The sequence below is a fragment of the Peromyscus maniculatus genome, chromosome 23, assembly GCF_049852395.1.
Source record: "Peromyscus maniculatus bairdii isolate BWxNUB_F1_BW_parent chromosome 23, HU_Pman_BW_mat_3.1, whole genome shotgun sequence".
NCBI classification, from domain to species: Eukaryota; Metazoa; Chordata; class Mammalia; order Rodentia; family Cricetidae; genus Peromyscus; species Peromyscus maniculatus.
Window position 1 is genome coordinate 42347404 of NC_134874.1, and position 17673 is coordinate 42365076.

The 17673-nt window shown below is 49.3% G+C and overlaps 1 protein-coding gene and 1 non-coding gene across 45 annotated transcripts in view; both read left to right on the forward strand.

The window, feature by feature from the left end:
• Sun1 (Sad1 and UNC84 domain containing 1) overlaps window positions 1–17673 on the forward strand; it is a 47874-nt gene that overhangs the window by 18446 nt on the left and 11755 nt on the right. For 6 of the 44 annotated variants that reach the window (XM_076561383.1, XM_076561384.1, XM_076561371.1 and 3 more), the window contains 10 exons: window positions 3998–4189; window positions 5747–5931; window positions 7151–7177; window positions 7281–7460; window positions 10222–10419; window positions 14038–14131; window positions 14700–14758; window positions 14878–15023; window positions 15466–15705; window positions 16736–16822. In XM_076561383.1, coding sequence (XP_076417498.1) covers window positions 4071–4189; window positions 5747–5931; window positions 7151–7177; window positions 7281–7460; window positions 10222–10419; window positions 14038–14131; window positions 14700–14758; window positions 14878–15023; window positions 15466–15705; window positions 16736–16822 — 1335 coding nt within the window. In that variant the 5' untranslated portion in view covers window positions 3998–4070. Of the gene's footprint in view, window positions 1–1003; window positions 1338–3997; window positions 4190–5746; window positions 5932–7150; window positions 7178–7280; window positions 7461–10221; window positions 10420–11317; window positions 11405–11697; window positions 11809–13575; window positions 13675–14037; window positions 14132–14699; window positions 14759–14877; window positions 15024–15465; window positions 15706–16735; window positions 16823–17673 lie in introns of those variants that run through there. The other 38 variants (XM_076561389.1, XM_076561390.1, XM_006991117.4 and 35 more) reach the window with 12 other exon arrangements.
• LOC121825545 (U6 spliceosomal RNA) lies at window positions 6392–6498 on the forward strand. Its single transcript, XR_006067872.1, has one exon. It is a non-coding gene; the product is annotated as a U6 spliceosomal RNA (small nuclear RNA).

The window sequence follows — 17673 nt, forward strand, 5'->3', positions numbered from 1 at the left end:
ACAGCCTAGGCACAGCCGTGGCACAGGGAGCATTGGGTACAGTTCCAGGCTTCTGGTCCCAGCTTCTCTGAAAACTTGTCATGGTCCTCAGCCAGATGCTCAGTGTGGCAAGAGGCAGAGCAGCTGCACCCTGCTGTCCTCCGGTAGCACCTGCTAACCCATTCCAGTGACTGGCTGTGACTGACTGTCACAGTGACTGACTGTCTAGACACTCATGGGTTTAAGTAACATGTCTTTCTCCCTCTTGGAAAATGCATGCACTGTGAGAATTTGGAGGGAATGGAGAAGTTAGTGTGCTGCCACCAGCTCCGTCCTGCGGCGACACTGGCTCCCTCATGCCTAGTTTTGGTGGGATGTAGTGACACAGGCCTTTAGCCTCAGCACCCAAGAGGCAGAGACAGATAGACCTCTGTTTGAGGCCAGCCTGGTCTACATAGAGAATTAAAAAAAGAAAAAGTTTCCCAGATCCGTCTCCTTTTGTTGATAGTGAGCTTTCATGTCAACCCAAACAGGATCCTCACCCTGTGTTTCAATAGCTTCTCTCTTTCTTGAGTCTACCCATATTTCCTGTGATGTGGTGTTAGGTCTACACGTTTGAGCACTTATTGTTTGTATGTGTACATTACACATATCTAGGTTTCTGTATTTGTGTGCTCACATGTGTATGTGTGTGTTCAGGCCAGATATCAACCTCAGGTGTCTCTACCTTGTTTTTTGAGACAGGATCTGAACCTGGGGCTCACTGGTTCAGCGAGGCTGGCAGGGATCTGCCTATTGTCTCCTCAGTGCTGGGGTTACCATCACAGGTGACCCACACTTGTTTGTGTGTGGCAGGGCGTGCTAGGGATTGAACTCAAGTCCTTTCACTTGTATTTCAAGCACTTTACTGGTTTCTCTGGAGCTACTGTTTGTGTTTTCTCAGAGAGGATCTCACTAGCCTGGCACTGAAGTTGAGTTACGCATCACCATACTGGCTTTCTTCACTGGCATGGCTCCATGCCCAGTGCTGTGATGGAGTCTTGTGTCATAGTCTACAGAGACTTGAGGCTCCTCCTGGAGGTTTGAAATGGCTTGTGTTGTCCCTTGACCCACCTGTTGTGAGCCCAGTCAGCTGCTCACAAGGGTCATGGCAGCTGTTGATGGCCTTTGCCTCCCTCAGAGAGGAAGCCTCTCCCAGAAGTCCTGAGGCTTGGAGCTGTTTGCTCTGCAGGCTTCCTCCTCTGGCAGGAGGGAGGCTGCCTACAGGATGAGAGGTGGCTGGAGTGAACCAGCCTCAGTGTGCCTGGGAGCCAGGAGTCTGCAGCAGGCCAAGTGCAGTGGAAAGCCGAGCGAGCATGGTGAGACTAGACATTGTCAGTGAGTCACCTGCTTAAAGCCAGGGCCCTCGGGGGGTAGCTGGTCTGGTGGAGCAGCGTGATAGGGCCAAGTGTGCTTGTTGTTGTTCATCGGGCCTGCTGAGAGTCTGGATGCTGTGGTCAGACCTAGGAGAGAATCTAAGGTGTGGAGAGTGGAATAAGTGACTAAGAAGGAAAGGTCCCTGGAGGTTGGGAGGGACTCAGTACAGGGCAGAGGACATGGCTGCAGGATCCTCCAGGAAGGAAGGGTGTGTGTCAGGCTTCCTTCTTTGAGGAGCCGTGTATGTGTGTGTGTGTGTGTGTGTGTGTGTGTGTGTGTGTGTGTGTGTGTGTGTGTGTGTGTGCTCACGCGCACGCGCTTACACACAACTGCCATTCAGGAGAGCAGAGGCAGTGGGTTAGAGACTTACCTGGGCTACAAAGTGAATTCTAGGGTTTGTGGAGATGGCTTTAGTTGGTTAATTCATGTGTTATCACCAAGCCCAGTGAACGAACTACTATCCCTGAACCCAAATGGTAGGAAGAAAGAACTGTCCCTCATAAATTGTCCTCTGACCTGCACATGCAAACCATGTGTGCGTGAAATGTTCATCACATAACCTGAGGCGTCATTTCGTATCCAGACCATAGTAAGCAGTGTGAGTGGGGCAGTTTCTGTTTCTTTTAGCCTGCAGGGGTAGGCCTCACTTCTGACTAGGTAGTTTTGGCCCTTTGCAGACAGAGTGGCAGCAGACAGCCACAGGGTCAGATGCACCCTGAGCTGTGAGGATCCCTTACCCAGCAGCTAGAGTCTTGAGGGTGTTTGTGGGTGGAAGGATGGGAAGCAGAGATGGTACAGAGTTCTGTGGTATCTTAGTTCTGTTGCTATGAAGAGACACCATGACCAAAGCAACTCTTATAAGCAAAAGCATTTCATTGGGGCTTTTTAAAATTTCAGAGGTTACCGGGCAGTGGTGGCGCACACCTTTAATCAATCCCAGCACTCGGGAGGCAGAGGCAGGCAGATCTCTGTGAGTTCGAGGCCAGCTTGGTCTACAGAGTGAGATCCAGGACAGGCACAAAGCTACACAGAGAAATCCTGTCTCAAAAAACCAAAACCATTTCAGAGATTGAGTCCATTTTCATCGTGTCAGGAGTAAGGCAGCACACATGTAGACACGGCTCTGGAGAAGTAGCTGAGAGTTCTTCATCCTGATCTGAAGGCGGTGGGCAGAAGCACCCAGGCCTGGTGTGGGCTTTGAAACTGCAAAGCCCATCCCCAGTGACACACTTCCTCCAACAAGGCCACATCTACTCCAACAAAGCTACACCTCCTAATCCTTCTCAAATAGTTCCACTCCCTGGTGACTAACAATTCCAATATATGAGCCTATAGAGACCATTCTTTTTATTTTGTTTTGTTTTGTTGTTTTTTGAGACAGGGTTTCACTCTGTAGCCCTGGCTGTCCTTGAACTCACAGAGATCCTCTTGCCTCTGCCTCCTGAGTGCTGGGATTAAAGGCTGCCCTGCTTTGGAGCCCATTCTTATTCAAACCACCACAGTGCTGGGCCATATCTGTAAATCAATTCTGATGTGCAATGTAATCTTTGAAAACTAAAGCCATAATTGTATGCAGTACCCTGTCAGACGGAAGCTATCTAATTTTAGGGTTCACTGAAATTGGCCTGGCAGGTTTTCTCATTGAGCACCCTGCTGCCAGCTCTTATCTCATCATGACTTGGCCTTTTTGCTGCTGCACCCTATCTCAAGCATCTTTGATGTCCTAAAGGCCTTGCCTGCTGAAGCCACTTGTACTGCCTTCCGAGTGGTCTGACCAGTGCCACTCCGAGGCCGGCTTGGTGTCCGCCCTATGTGATCTTACTTCACCCATACCCTGGAGGCCACAGAGCCCTGTATTAGCAGGGCACGAAGCTGGAAAGCTACTAACTAGCTCCTCCTGGCCGCTGGGGTTGCCTTAGAGCATTCTCCCCAGGGTATCTGTCATTTGCCCTGTCTGCTTTGTGTCTCCTTTCACCAGCTGGCATCACTCTCTTTGCCTCTTCTCCCAGGGTGCCTCCTGCTCCCCTGTTGTCACCCTTACCATGTGCAGCTTCTTTTCCAGGGTGACTGGGTTACTTGTGTCTTGATGAAGAGGGGTGCTGCTAATGGGGTGAGCATAGCCTTATCCTCGGGGTACCTGAGAGGGGAACCAGCTAGCTTCTGGCCTGAACAAACTGGGTACCACACACAATATCCATTGCACTGATTGACAGTTGTGAAGGAGGCATTGGAAGTGACGGTCTTTGCCATGGTCAGAAAGGTTTTCTGTTCATCTAGCTTCAGTGTATGAAATGTGTGTTCTGGGGCTTTCCATTTTCTTCTCAAGAGCATATTGCTGATCTCACTTCCAGTCCCTGTGGTGTCACTGTCTTAGTGGCCCCATCAGGATTCCAGGAGTCGTGGCCTGCCCTCAACGACTGTTCTCGCACCAAGTTCCAGGCCTGCGCTCCTGGGGTCTGCAGGTGAAGGGGTTGGCAAAAGCCCGTGCACGGCTGCTTGATTGACTGACGCCTGCCCTTGCAGTGCAATGAAGTTATCACACAGGAGCGTTATGGCTCCTGGCCTGGCAACCATTGCTTCCTCCAGCCTTGTCTCTCTCCAGTTCTAGTTATTCTTCGGATGCTCTGGATTTTGAGACTGAGCACAGGTTGGAACCTGTATTTGATTCTCCAAGGATGTCCCGCCGCAGCTTGCGCCTGGTCACAACAGCAGCGTATAGCAGTGGGGACAGCCAGGCTGTTGACTTGCACGTCAGCACCAGCAGGGCCACCCCCTCCAAGGAGAAAGAAACCAGGTGAGCACTATGTGGCTTGTCTTCACAGCTGTCAGACCAAGCTCTTTCCCTGGAATTGTGTGTGCACCCATACGTTGACATGCAGATCTGCCCTGTGAGCTGACTGAAACTGTTCTGGAGTGCTCAAAGTATCTGTTGTCTACCTATAGAGTGGAGCTGGTATGCTAACGTGCATGAGATGGTAATGCGGATGAACTTCTCATGGTCACAGGCATAAGCTTTCTCCTCCTGGGATGAGCTGAGCTTCAGTGGCCTGCCAGATGTGGAGGGTCGGCAGCTGCAGTGCCGCTGATCAGTCACAGCTGACTCAGGCCTGTCTGGACTTGTGTGAGCTGTGTACCTGTGTGCATACACTTGGAATGCCTAGTAGGCTTTGTCTCTCTACCCTCTATGCTCTGTCTTCAGTGTAGCCAACAGCCAAAGTTCCCCCCATGTGTGCCTTTCTGAATAGACACTGAATAGAGAAAGTGATACCTCAAAGTCCTGGCTGTCCCGGAACTCGCTTTGTAGACCAGGATGGCCTCAAACTCATAGAGATCCACCTGCCCCTTGAGTGTTGGGATTAAAGGTGTATACCACCATGCCTGGCAGAAGTGATACTGTTTAGTTTATTTTGCTCATATAAAAATTGCACTACCCACAAGGAGGCACGAGATTGCTGGCACATTGTTCACACTCCATGGGGCCCAGTGGTAGGGTACCTTGCCCTGAGACCTGCAGGCTGTTGCATAAAATGTCAAAATGTCAGACTATTCAGTTGTGGCAGCTGACTCCCAAACACAGTTTTCTGTAGGGCCACCCAGAAGTGCTGAGGTGCCCAGAAGCTTTAGTCCCCCAGACAAGAGAGCAGACTGTGTGCCTTTCACCACACCAGCTTCCTAGGGGCGGCAGTTTGGTGCTTTTGCCTACGTGTACCCACTCACATCACTTTATGCAAGATGCTTACAGGACATTTGGATTTTTGTTGTGTTTGTTTAGAGACAAAGACTTGCTGTAACTGGGCCTGGCTGGAACTCACAGAGATCTGCCTGCCTCTGTCTCCTGATTGCTGAGATTAAAGGCGTGTGCCATCACATCCAGCTGTCATTTGGTTTCAGGCTCCTTGTGTTGTGTGCTAAGAGTACAGGCAGAAGTTCCTTCAAATTAACCAGTGCCTCTTGCTGTGCTTGGCACCTCTGTGCTAGATGGAGAAGCAGTAAGGCTGCTGGTGTGTGTGCTCTTACCTATTCAGAAAAGGGAGTGGCATGGTTAGATATATAAGCTGTAGCATTCGTTAGAGCTTTTAAGTAACTTTTATTTTCAAGTTATTTCAAGTGTGAGCCAATAGTCTGAAATTATTTTGTGTTTACAGTTTTAGAACAAGTTCTTGGACTCCAGCTAAAAAAATTCCTTTTTTTTTTAGATTAATGGGTGTTTAGATTATAGCAGACAAGGCATAGAAAATGACTTGTTTTAAAATGCTGTGTGTGCTCTCTGGCACAAATTTTGTGTTGGTAAAATCTAGTGATTGTATATTTTCTAAGGACAGTCTAAAAACCATTTCTTACTTCTTTGTAGGACAGTCAAACAGCGCAGAAGCGCAAGCAAGCCAGCTTTTAGTATCAACCACCTGTCAGGGAAGGGAGTGTCCTCCAGCGCCAGCCATGACAGCTCTTGCAGCCTGCGGAATGCCGCGGTGCTTCGGCATCCTGTGCTAGATGAGTCTCTGATTCGCGAGCAGACCAAAGTGGACCACTTCTGGGGTTAGTAACCACAGACTCAACATCCTCGTCCCCGGCATGGCAGTGTCTGCAGTTGGTCTGGGAGGGGGCAGAGGCTGGCCTACAAATGATTTGCCACCAGTGAGGTTAGGCTCTTTGCAGGCCCCTGGGGGTATGTGGATGCTGCCTTCATCTGCTTCCCCAGTGGCTTAGGTGAGGTGTGATTATTAATTGCTCACTGCAACAGGACTGATGAAATGAACAGGCAGTGACCCGTTAGCCACTTTGAACATGGGTGTCAGATTCCTGGTATGTTCTAGAAAACTCAGAAGCAACTAGACAGTAAAGATATTTCTGAGTCATTGGAAAATGCTTGTTACAAGCTGGGCATGGCTGTGTATTCCTATAATCCAAACACCCAGAATGTGGAGGCAGGAGAATCAGGAGCTGAAGCCAATCCTAAACTACATAAGGAAGACCCCTTCTAAAACAAAGGACTTGCGTGCTCGCTTCGGCAGCACATATACTAAAATTGGAACGATACAGAGAAGATTAGCATGGCCCCTGCGCAAGGATGACACACAAATTCGTGAAGCATTCCATATTTTTAAGAGAAGCTGAAGACCAAGAAGCAGCAGCGCAAGGAGAGATTGTACCCGCTGCGCAAGTACGCGGTCAAGGCCTGATGGAAAGCAATAAAGCGCAAGACGGCTAAAAAAAACACAAAGGACTTGCTGTGAAGCAGTCAGTGCTGGAAGGCAAGAGACCGTGCCCCGACTCAGAGACAGGGCCATCTGCACCCTTAAGGTGACCTGTGCCATGTCACCAAGGCTGAGCACACTGACACAGCTCCTGCTGAGAGCCACAGAGCTGCCTGCTGAGTTCAGCGTATGTTCTGGCTGCTCTGCTGAGGGAGTTAGAAGAGCCAGCTTAGTTCTAGACGTCCTGAGCTCTTGGCGTGGGATGCTTCTGCTTTGCTCAGCCATGCAGCAATCTCAGGCCCAGGGCCATAGATGCTGTAAGTTAAAAGCCTAGAAGTTCCACATAGCTGTCTAGTTCTTCCCTTTTGTCTGTCCTTGTGGGCCAGAATATTCTGGAATGCAGGGCTCTTCCCATGCCACCGCCTTTGGGTGACAAGAGGTTCGAGGAATCTTAGAAACAGACCCCAGCAATGCCACAGCGTAGCACTGGCCTGTCACCCGGCATAGTTGTGGTGGCATTGGTTGTATTTCATAGTGTAATTTGTGTGTATGTGTTTCAGGTCTTGACGATGATGGCGACCTTAAAGGTAATTACTTTGGTACTTTGTATATTTTTCAAACCAGAAACCATGGCTGGGTAATCTGCAGATAGTGATCAATAGTTTTTATTTGCCTTTTGAAAAACCTCAGGTGGAAATAAAGCTGCCACTCAGGGAAACGGTGAACTGGCAGCCGAGGTGACAGCCAGCAATGGATACACCTGCCGTGACTGCAGGATGCTCTCAGCGCGCACTGATGCACTCACGGCCCAGTCTGCTACCCATGGGACCACCTCGAGGGTTTACTCCAGAGACAGAACTCTAAAACAGCGTAAGTCTCCTGCCTCCTAAAAGGGTCTGCCCAGCTCTTTCTCTTCTTATAAATCTGACTCTGGGGCAGGGATGTGGCTCATGGTAGAGTGTTTGCCAGCACGCGCCTTGGGTTCCATCCCCAGCACAGGCCCTGGTGCCTTGCACTGTTTCCCTTACAGAGATGAACTCAGAATTATTCTTGCAGAGCTAAATAGACCTGAATTAGCTCTGTCCTACTTGTCCCTTCCCAGCCTGTGGTTCTGTGGTTAGTATTTTTATACCTGGAAGTAGTTCAGATTTGGTAAATTTGGACTTGACGTGAGCAAAAGAAAGTTCCTACTGCTGTGGCTTCCCGTTTGGGTGCTTCTCTGTGTCACTCCAGTGCAGCCCAGGTGCCTGGGTGGCTGGAGCATCAGTTGATGCTGCTGAGAGGGGGTCTCTGGTGTGATGGTGTAAGACAGGCGGCTCTGGGAGGGTAACTTGAGCCTGGCATCTTGGCGGTTGGCATCATTGGACATGACATAGATGGTGCCAGCATCCTGACCTTCTTACCTGATGTAGCGGTCATCACAAGTAGCTGAGCAGGCAGGCTGTTTTGGACTGCCCATACTTCCTCCTGGGCCACATTGAGAGTGACCACAGACCCTTCTGGCATGATGCTGGGCCTTCCCCACCATGAGTGCCAGGAAGGCCAGAGCAGCACTGAGAATTCAGTTCTTATGGCTTATGTCCAGTTTCTTCTGTTTGCACAGTCCTTTTCGTATGTCCAGGGCTTCGTCTGCTGTGGTATTGTCAGCACTTTAACTTGACTGTCACACAGTAAGAATCCTGGAGAGGGAAGGGAGAGGTGGCTGGATCAAGCGACACTGCCTTTCCTCCTCATGTCTGTGAGTGTGAGGGCCACAGTGGGCTTGGTGCCTCCCTCTGGCCTTCACTACAGAGCTCACTGAGCCAGGGCTCATCCCAGTGCTCCCAACCAACAGCTTCCTCTGCACAGCTGAGCTCCTGATACCTGCTGCAGGGCAGGGCTGGGGCCGTACAGCCCCCCCCCCCCCTTACCACACTGCCCCGGAGTTTTGCTGCACTGTGCCAGTCAGCACCGGGTGGTGCTGGAGTGAGCTTCTTAGTTCAGCCCTCCAGCAGCTTCTGCTTAACAAGCCAATACTTGTAACAGAAAGACGACTGCCAGCTGTCTGCAGGTGAAGTGTACCACCCAGCAGTTCAACAAGGCATGCAGCTGTGCCTGGGTGTCTGTGCTTAGCCATAGCCCAGGCTGTGCAGCTTTAGGAGCTTGTATGCTAACTGAGGCTATTTGATGCCTGTGCTGTGTGGTGTTTCAGTGTAAATATATCCTTCCAGCTGCCTTTGATGAAGGCTGCCCTGCCTTGCTATCCCCTGCAACAGATAGGAGTTCCTTGCCTTCTTTTACTCTGGTCCTGGGGATTGAGCCCAAGGCCTCACATGCCAAGCACATGCTCTGCCACCTGCCTCCAGCCTTGGAACCCTCCTACTCTTGCCAACTCAACGTTTTTCTTTTGCTCACATCTTGCCAGCATGATGAGTGTTTATCCAGGAACCTGACATGCATGCCTCTAGCTAACCCTCTACAGTTCTCTAGCCTGTGAAGGGCGTGTGCACAGGTGGTTGTGGAGCCCTTGACTTTGGGGCTGACTGCTCAGGTCTGTGATTTTGCAGTACAACATTCCACTGGAAAATAGCCCCTCACTATCCTCTTGGAAAAAAATTAAGATTAATAGTAAGATTTATTATTATTTTGTGTGTATGGGTGTATTATGTGTATGGATGTTTTGCCTGCATGTATGTGTGTGCACCCTGTGTTGTGCAGTGCCCTGCAGAGGTCAAAGGAGGTTGAATCCCCTGACACTGGAATTAAGGATGGCCGGCCGTGAGCTGCCGTATGGGTGCTGGGAACTGTTCTGGATCCTCAGGAAGGGCTCCTCCCGCCAACCTGTCTCTCCAGCCCTCTTCTGAAAATGTTAAAGCTCTAGTATTTTCTTTTTTTTTTTTTTTTTTTTGGTTTTTCGAGACAGGGTTTCTCTGTGTAGCTTTGCGCCTTTCCTGGAGCTCACTTGGTAGCCCAGGCTGGCCTCGAACTCACAGAGATCCGCCTGGCTCTGCCTCCCGAGTGCTGGGATTAAAGGCGTGCGCCACCAACGCCCGGCTAGTATTTTCTTTTGAAATCCTGCGACCCAGACTTCACTGATTCATGCTGGTCTCCTACTCAAGCTCTGAACATGTTAGGCATTTCTGGGCTTGGGAGTAAATGGAAGAAGTGCTTTGTGGGCTATGGGTCTACAGCACCCCACAGATGTCTGTGGAATGGACAACACCAATGTACCCACTTTACTCCATACTCCATAAAGAAATTTTTTCAAGAACACGAAAATATGGCTTATAGTTCTTCCCTCCACATGCTAGGCTCACAGAAAAGTTCTTTCGGAGCCCAGCCATGGTGGGAGCCAGGGAGCTTTTAGTGTGTGCCTCCATGGCTCTGCATCCTCACAGGGGGAGACCTGCAGTGCTCACCCACTGTGCCAGAGCCTGAGACCTCACTTATGGAGGGGCCCCACTGTGCATCTTCTACAGCTCTGACCAGCTCACTGGTGGATGCTCTTCTCAGGTGGTCTCTTCCCAGGTGTCCAGTTTAAAAATGCTTTGCAACTTGACTTTAAAAAAAAATAATAACAGGTTGGCCAATTGGTTCATTGGGTGAACAATCCTGTGGGAAGAAATGACGTGTGTTCATGGTTTTCCACTAGGCGGTGCATCCTTTTACCTGGATAGGACTCTGTGGCTGGCCAAGTACACCTCCTCATCCTTTGCATCATTCGTAGTTCAACTTTTTCAAGTGGTTTTAATGAAGCTCAGTTTTGAATCAGAAACTTACAAATTGAAAGGCTATGAATCCAGAGCTTATGAATCACAAAGCTATGAGACAAAGAGCCATGGGTCAGAAGGTATTTAAATATTTTTTCTTCTTTCTCCACCGAATCATGCTTTCAAGGTGGAGGAAGCCCTGCTTCTTCTGAGGCTCTTCACTGTGTCTCCTGCGGTCTCCATGCTGCTCTCTCATGGCTGCTTTCTGGGGTTTTCTTCCTGTGGGAGCTTGTCAAGTGTTGAAGTGTGCAGTTTGGCGCCCTGAAAATCGGTCAGGATTTAGGTTTTAGAAGTTTATTATTATTGTGTGTGTAGGTACTCATGGAGATCAGAGAATAACTTTGTGAAGTTGTTTTTCTCCTTCAGACTCAAGTGCCAAGTGCTTTACCTGCTGAGCCATCTCACTGGCCCAAATTCAGTATTTTCAAAGTCAAAATATTCTTAAAGTCAAAAGTTCAGTTTTTTGAAAAGTGGGAGTTGGGGCTGGAGGGCTGTCTCAGCAGTTAAGAGCGCTTGTCACTCCTCTGGAGAACCCGAGTTGGGTTCCCAGCACCACACTGGAGGCTTGTACCCTCTTGTAACTCCAGTACCAGAGGAGTTTGGTAAACTCTTTGGTTTCTGGGTGTACTTGCATGAGTGTATATATTACCACCACCACCACCCCACATACACACACATGTAGTTAAAAATCAATTCAAATAAAAAGTTTATGAACTCAACTATTGACTTTTGCTTAGTAAGCAAACCAGTTCATTTGCATGCTGTTTAGAATCACACTTCCGAAACTTTGTAGGCAAGCCAGCCTTCTCCTGTCATTACTGATGCACATTAACAGTCTGAAGCTTTCCGATCTTCCTGTTGCCCATGCAACCTATGTGGTGGGAGCCATCAGCATCTCTGACACTCGTGGGGCCTGGTCTCTGGTCACACTGACTTTATAGGGCATCTGGTACTCAAGCTGGCTGTGACCTTTCTCAGCCCCCTCTACATGTGTTGCAGCCCATCTCGGTCACTGTGGGAGGATGACTGCCGGAGAGCTTTCCAGAGTGGACGGGGAGTCCCTGTGTGAGTACGGCTTCCTCTTTCAAGGTGGTGCTGGTCTTGGAGGGCCCCAGCCCCACTGTGGTACTGGGGCTTCAGCCCTACAGAGCGAACAGCCCACCACAGCTTACTGCCTTACTGGCCAGCGTGGCTAGTCTGCCTGCCAGCAACCCTCAGTACTGGAAACGAGTCATCTCCAGACCATGCCTGCTGTGATTTGGGGCCATAGTTTCCTAGGTTCTTGAACATTCTGTGCAGTGTTCTAATTGAGGTTTGCGTATTAACCTGTCACTCCACTCCTTGTCACCACACCACAGGTGATGACTGTAAGGGGAAGAAGTACCTTGAGACACACACAGCCACCCACTTGCAACTGCCCCAGCCACACAGGGTGGCAGGGGCCATGGGGCGCCTCTGCACCTACACAGGTTATGCCTTGTACCTTGTTCTGTGTGTTTGTTCTTGTCGAAAGTGCTGCTGTGTTTGTTTGGTTGGTTTGTGATGCCAGTGTCACAAAGCACGATAGAAAGTGACAGGAGAACCAGCTGGGTGTGTTGGTGCACTCTAGGAGCTGAGGCAGGAGGACTGCACTTAAGGCCAGCCTGGGCTATACGGTGAGAGCCTGCTCAGTAGCAGTAGTGAACTCTTGGAATGCTTTGTTTGTGAATTTAGCCTTGGCTCGTTGGCACTTGTGTTGGCACGAGCTCTTGCAGCTACTGCCCAGGCCCAGGCAGCAGCACCTGTAGAGGGTGTGTGCTTTCCAGGCATGCCTCTAACTTTCCAGGTACCTTTTGGGGACACCTCTAGGTCCCCTGATTTTTGATTTTGTTTGTTTTTTAAGCTGAGCTTCAGAAATAGCTGTCTCAGCTGGAGACAGAGGCAAGAGAATCCTACCACAAGTTTGTGGTCAGCCTGCTATACATAGTGAGTTCCAAGCCAGCCAGAGCGATATAGTGAAATCCTATCTCAAAAGATCCTCCCCACAAACAATTGTCTCGTAGATAAAATAAGCACAAAGCAGTATGCCATTTAAAAAGATCTTTGGGCTAGAGAGATGGCTCCGTAGTTAAGACCCTGGCTGCTGCTCTTTCAGAGGACTGATTCCCAGCATCTATGTTGTGGCTCACAACTGTCTAGTTCAGGGGATCCAACACTATTGTGGTCTTCACAGGTACCAGGCACACATGTGCATAGTTAAACATGTAGGCAAAACTGTTATACGCATAAGAGAAACATGTATTTTTAATCGTCTTCAGCCACACTCTCTTGTTATATGCTGTGTTGAAATAACTTAATGGCTATGGGTTTAACGTGTAGATATTATGTTAATGTAAGGGTAAGAGCCAGCAATCACTCTTGAAAAAATGAAGCAAAGTTGATTTAAAAAAAAAAAAAGTGTGGTTGGTAACATGCTCAGGAGGCTGAGATAGGATGATCGCTTGAGGCCAGCCTGGCAACATGAAAAGACCTTGTCTCAAAAAATGGGAGCCAGCAAGAGGGAGGGGTAGGCTTTCTGCTCTATGTAAGGAAAGGTTGGGTGCCCGTTCATTTTGGTGCTTGTCCAGTGATGCTGTAGAACTTCAGTCACCTTAAAAGACTACCTTCCCACTGTGAATTCTGCAGGCACCACCCACCTACATTTATGAGAACCTTCTAGACCCTCTGATAGGGTGTGGTGAAAAGATACCTGCCTCTCTGTTAAGAATCTGCTGATGCGCTGAGTGTGGTGGCACACACTTTAATCCCAGCACTTGGGAAATTGTGATGTAGACGCAAGTAGATCCCTTGTGAATTTGAGGCTAGCCTGGTCTACATAATGAGTTCCCTGACAGCCAGGACTACATAATGAGACCCTATCTCAACACCAGCCCCAGTACCCCAACACCAAACCAAACCACGGTTAGCCAGATATGATGGCTCATGCACTTGGGAGGCTAGAAGTTTGTCATCTTTGCCTGTATGTTGAGTTCAAAGCCAGGCTGGGATACAGGTGACCTTGTTTCAAAACAAAGAATGTATGTAAGGGAGTCTAAGTGAGGACAGCAAGGTTTTCTCAAGAAAACTTGAGTATCCTCCTGGGACACAGGAGGGAGTTTGGGCAGAGTATACTGACAGCCTTGCTCTCTGTACTGTCAGTCTGTGCTGGCCCTGCAGTCTGTCTCACAGTGCCCTCTGCCCTGTCTTCTCTGCCACAGGTGACCTCTTGGTTCGAGCACTACACAGGACCAGAGCTGCTGGGTGGTCTGTGGCTGAGGCCATGTGGTCGATGCTCTGGCTGGCTGTCACTGCTCCAGGTGGTTATGTGACTCTGTGTTAGTGCTCTCATAAAGTTTGGGGCAGCCATAGGCAGTGTACCAGGTTGGAGCTTCGTGTTAGGTTCCCAGTGTGACATACTTGTCTCTGCTTCAGGTGCATGGCTTCTTAGTTTATCATGTGTTGGGTGTGTGGGCCTTACGTCTCGTGATCCACTGAGCTGCATGGACTGGGGCTTCCCTTCGTTTCATCCTGTGTGTTGCTCACTGTTCTCCTGCCCTGCTGACGAGCGTTACAGGGCCTTTGTCCCTCCAGCAAACATGTCTGTGTCTTCCCAGAAGCATCCATGTAGGAGCAACTTCGAAAGCATGTTTCCTCAGAACACTTGCTCTCTTCTCTCATAGGGAAGGCAGCCTCTGGAATCTTCTGGTGGCTAGGGAGTGGATGGTACCAATTTGTTACTTTGATTTCTTGGCTGAATGTGTTTCTTCTTACCAGGTAAGAAACTGTCAGTGTGAAGATCTCATGTCAGTATTGGGGCTCCTGTGTCAAGGTCAGCATGCCTTGTCAGCATGTCTGCATGGGGTGGTGAATAGCTGTTCTTTACCCGTTGTGGGCAGCTCTGTAAAGGCCCAGCTTACATTTGCACTGTCTGCATCAATACATTTTTACGTATTTTACAACGGACCTTCATATTTTTATTTTTCAAATTAACAGAGGTGGAGAAGGCTGCTACCATTGTTAAGCACACTGGATGTATGTAAAGTGTCCGGCTGGAGGGCCCAGTCGGATCCTATGCCTGTGCCCCAGTGCAGTTCTATGGGCACCAGCTCACCACAGTGGGTGCTAGCCCCAGAACAGGGCCTCAGGCCTCTGGGTCTTTCTTGTGGTACCAGATAGCACCTCTCAGATTGCTAGCAAGCTGTGTATGAAGGGCCTCCTGTGGGTGTGGCCAAGCCTTGTAGATAAAACTTTAGCAGGGTGTTTAGTGCGTACACAAGGAGGGGCAGAATGGCATATTCCACCTCTGTCTTTTCAAAGTTAACGGTTTCCTTTCTATTCTTAGGTGCCTTCGAAATATTTGCAAGGTTTTTGTCTTGCTCCTTCCACTCCTACTTTTACTAGGTAAGATGTGGCATGGTGACCCTCAGAGACCAGCACTTGCCCATGCTGAAAGTGTGGGAACAGTATCTGAATATGTTGGGGCACCTGTACATGTGCACACAGCTATCTTCTTTCCTCAGGTGCTGGTCTCTCCCTATGGGGTCAGGGCAACTTCCTCTCACTCCTACCAGTGCTGAACTGGACGGCCATGCAGCCAGCACAGAGGGTGGGCGAGCCCGAGAGTGTGCACAGACCTGACCCTCTTCCCCCCAGCCCACCTCTGAAGGTAACCAGCAAGAAAGGTCCTGGTGGTACCATAAGCATGTGCTCTTTAGAGCTTTTCATGCTACTTGTGAATAGGTAGTCTTGGACCCTGCCTTAGGGGGGGAAATATTTTTGAGACAGGCTTTTACTTTGTAGACTAGACTGGCCTAGAACTCACAGAGATCTACCTGTCTCTGCCTCCAAAGTATTGGGATTAAAGGCATGCACCATGCATGGTCCTAAAATTGTAAAAAACGCAAACAAAATAACACCACAAGTTTTATAGCTTTTCAGATGTTCTAACTAGTTCAAATAGTGCAGAATTATGTATTCCATTACTCAGTCAGGAGTAGGAATGAATAGCAGTTCTTACTTTGCACGACATGAGAGTAGAAAGAGAGACTTACAGCCCAGTGCTGGAATGTCCCTTCGGTTTTGACTTTAGTCTCCTGGTTTCATCTCAGGTTGATTATGAGGCTTCCCCGCGGCCTCAAGAGAGTGACATGGGACAGAAAGTAGCCTCTTTGAGTGTGCAGTGCCACAACCACGAAGGGAGACTGGCAGAGCTGACGATCCTGCTTCAGAAGCTCCAGATGCGGGTGGACCAGGTGGACGATGGCAGGGAAGGGCTGTCCCTGTGGGTCAAGGATGTAGTTGGACAGCACCTGCAGGAGATGGGCACCACAGAACCACTCGGTGCTAAGGTAAAGCCCAGAAACTCCTTCAGGAGCCAGTGTGCGCATTGCTCCCAGCCTGTGTGGCGACTCTTACCGGTGCACTTCTGGCCACTGGGATAAAACACCTCATGGCACAAATGAGGCAGAGAAGGGACCAGCACAAGATCTGCCCTTTGGGCACATCCCTGGTGCCATACTACCTCCAGCATAGCCCTTCAAACATTATTGCTACCACCGCCCAGTGGTATCAGCAGGTGACAAGTCTGTCTGTGGCCTGCTCTGTGGGTAGGCTGGAGCCCTCCTGATCCAGTGATCGGGTGATCTCAGTGATTGGGTCCACCAGGCTGAGGACCAAGCCTTCAACACAAGCCTTTTGAGGTGACACTTCCTATCTATAGTATAACAGAAATAAAAAGGTGTTTTTTTTTTTTAACTTTTGGTGTGGTGCTGGAGATGAAATTAATTAATCCTGGGCCTTGTGCATGCTAGGCAAGTGTTTACACTTAGCCCATGAAAAGAAGTCTCACTTGATGCTTTTGTTGAATGTGGCCTCACTAAGCCCAGAAAGGTTGGGCTAGGGCTCAAAATCTTCCTGCCTCAGCCTCCTGAAGACTGGGGTAACAGCCCTGCACCACCATGCTGGCCCTGGTCACCTTCTGAATAAGTAACCTAATCACATGATGAGACTTTATTGTGAATAGTGCTTCTGGATGGTGCCAGTGAGTATGGACATACCATGTATCTTGTGTGGGTGAGAAATGATGGAGGGGAATGAATGTGTCCTGGGTCTTTATCCATAGGGTTTTATTTTAGAACTGTGAAGATCACAGCGAATCTGTGAGTAGATATGAGTAGGTTTACTTCTTATGTAGAGCCCACAAAACAAAGCGTAAGATTGCGCTTGGGGTTGAGACCTCCAGCCTGAGCTAGATGGGGCTGACACCTGTAAAGATGCCACGCTACCCTGTACCTGCAGTGAGAACTGCTGGCTGTCCTAACGGCGTGTGTGTGTGCTACTAAACTCTCTTAGCTGTTCGTTCTGCACTTTGGTTCTCAGACTGACTTCATGACTTTTCACCGTGACCATGAAGTACGTCTCTCCAACTTGGAAGATATTCTTAGAAAACTGACAGAGAAATCTGAGGTATGTTTTCTTCGGTTGTGTGGTTGGTTCGCTGGTTTGCTGGGTGCACGGGTGTGGGAGGGAGTGCATGCACCGAGGTGAAGGAGGCATCAGGGATGCTGCCCTTACTCTGCCTTTTTCCTTTGAGACAGGCCTTTCACTGAGCCTTCTTTCTCTACCCCTCATAGCACATGGGTTACTGACTGTACAGCCACACTCAGCTTTTTACAGAATGCTGGGGTTTTGAATTCAGGTCCTTATGCTTGCACAGCAAATGCTTTTACTCATTGAACCCACTCCCCGGCCCTAAGATGTTTGTTCTTTATAACTGGAGTGCCTCTCCCCCCCACGCCCTCCAAAAAAGCAAACTCTGCATGTATGCATGCCTTGGGGTTGGGGTGGGTATGGTGCACTTGTGTCTGGCTGTGGGGATGGAACCCAAGGCCTTATACTTGCTAGGCAAGAGCAAATGCATGCCACAGTACATGTGGAAGTCAGAGGACACAGCTTATCGGAGTCATTTCTCACCTTTCACTCTGTGTGTCCTGGCATTGAACTCAGATCATCACACTTGGCACAAGTGCCTTCTCCCACTGAGCACTTTCACTGTCCCCCAGACCAGTTTTTAATAAAGGTCAAGTGGTAGTCAATGTTCTCCAAAGCTGTGGCCAGGGGCTACGTTGTTTCAAGGTATTGCTTTTGATCTATACAACTGGAAGAGCTGTGTCTTGTGGTTTTATTTTCTGGGCATTTCAGCTCTGTTGCTTAACTGCTTGACCAATGAGCCTGACAGAACAGAAGTGGCTGTGTGCTGGCTTCAAAATCCAGTCACATCCTGCTCATGAATCCCTATGAGCCCCTGGTATAACTCA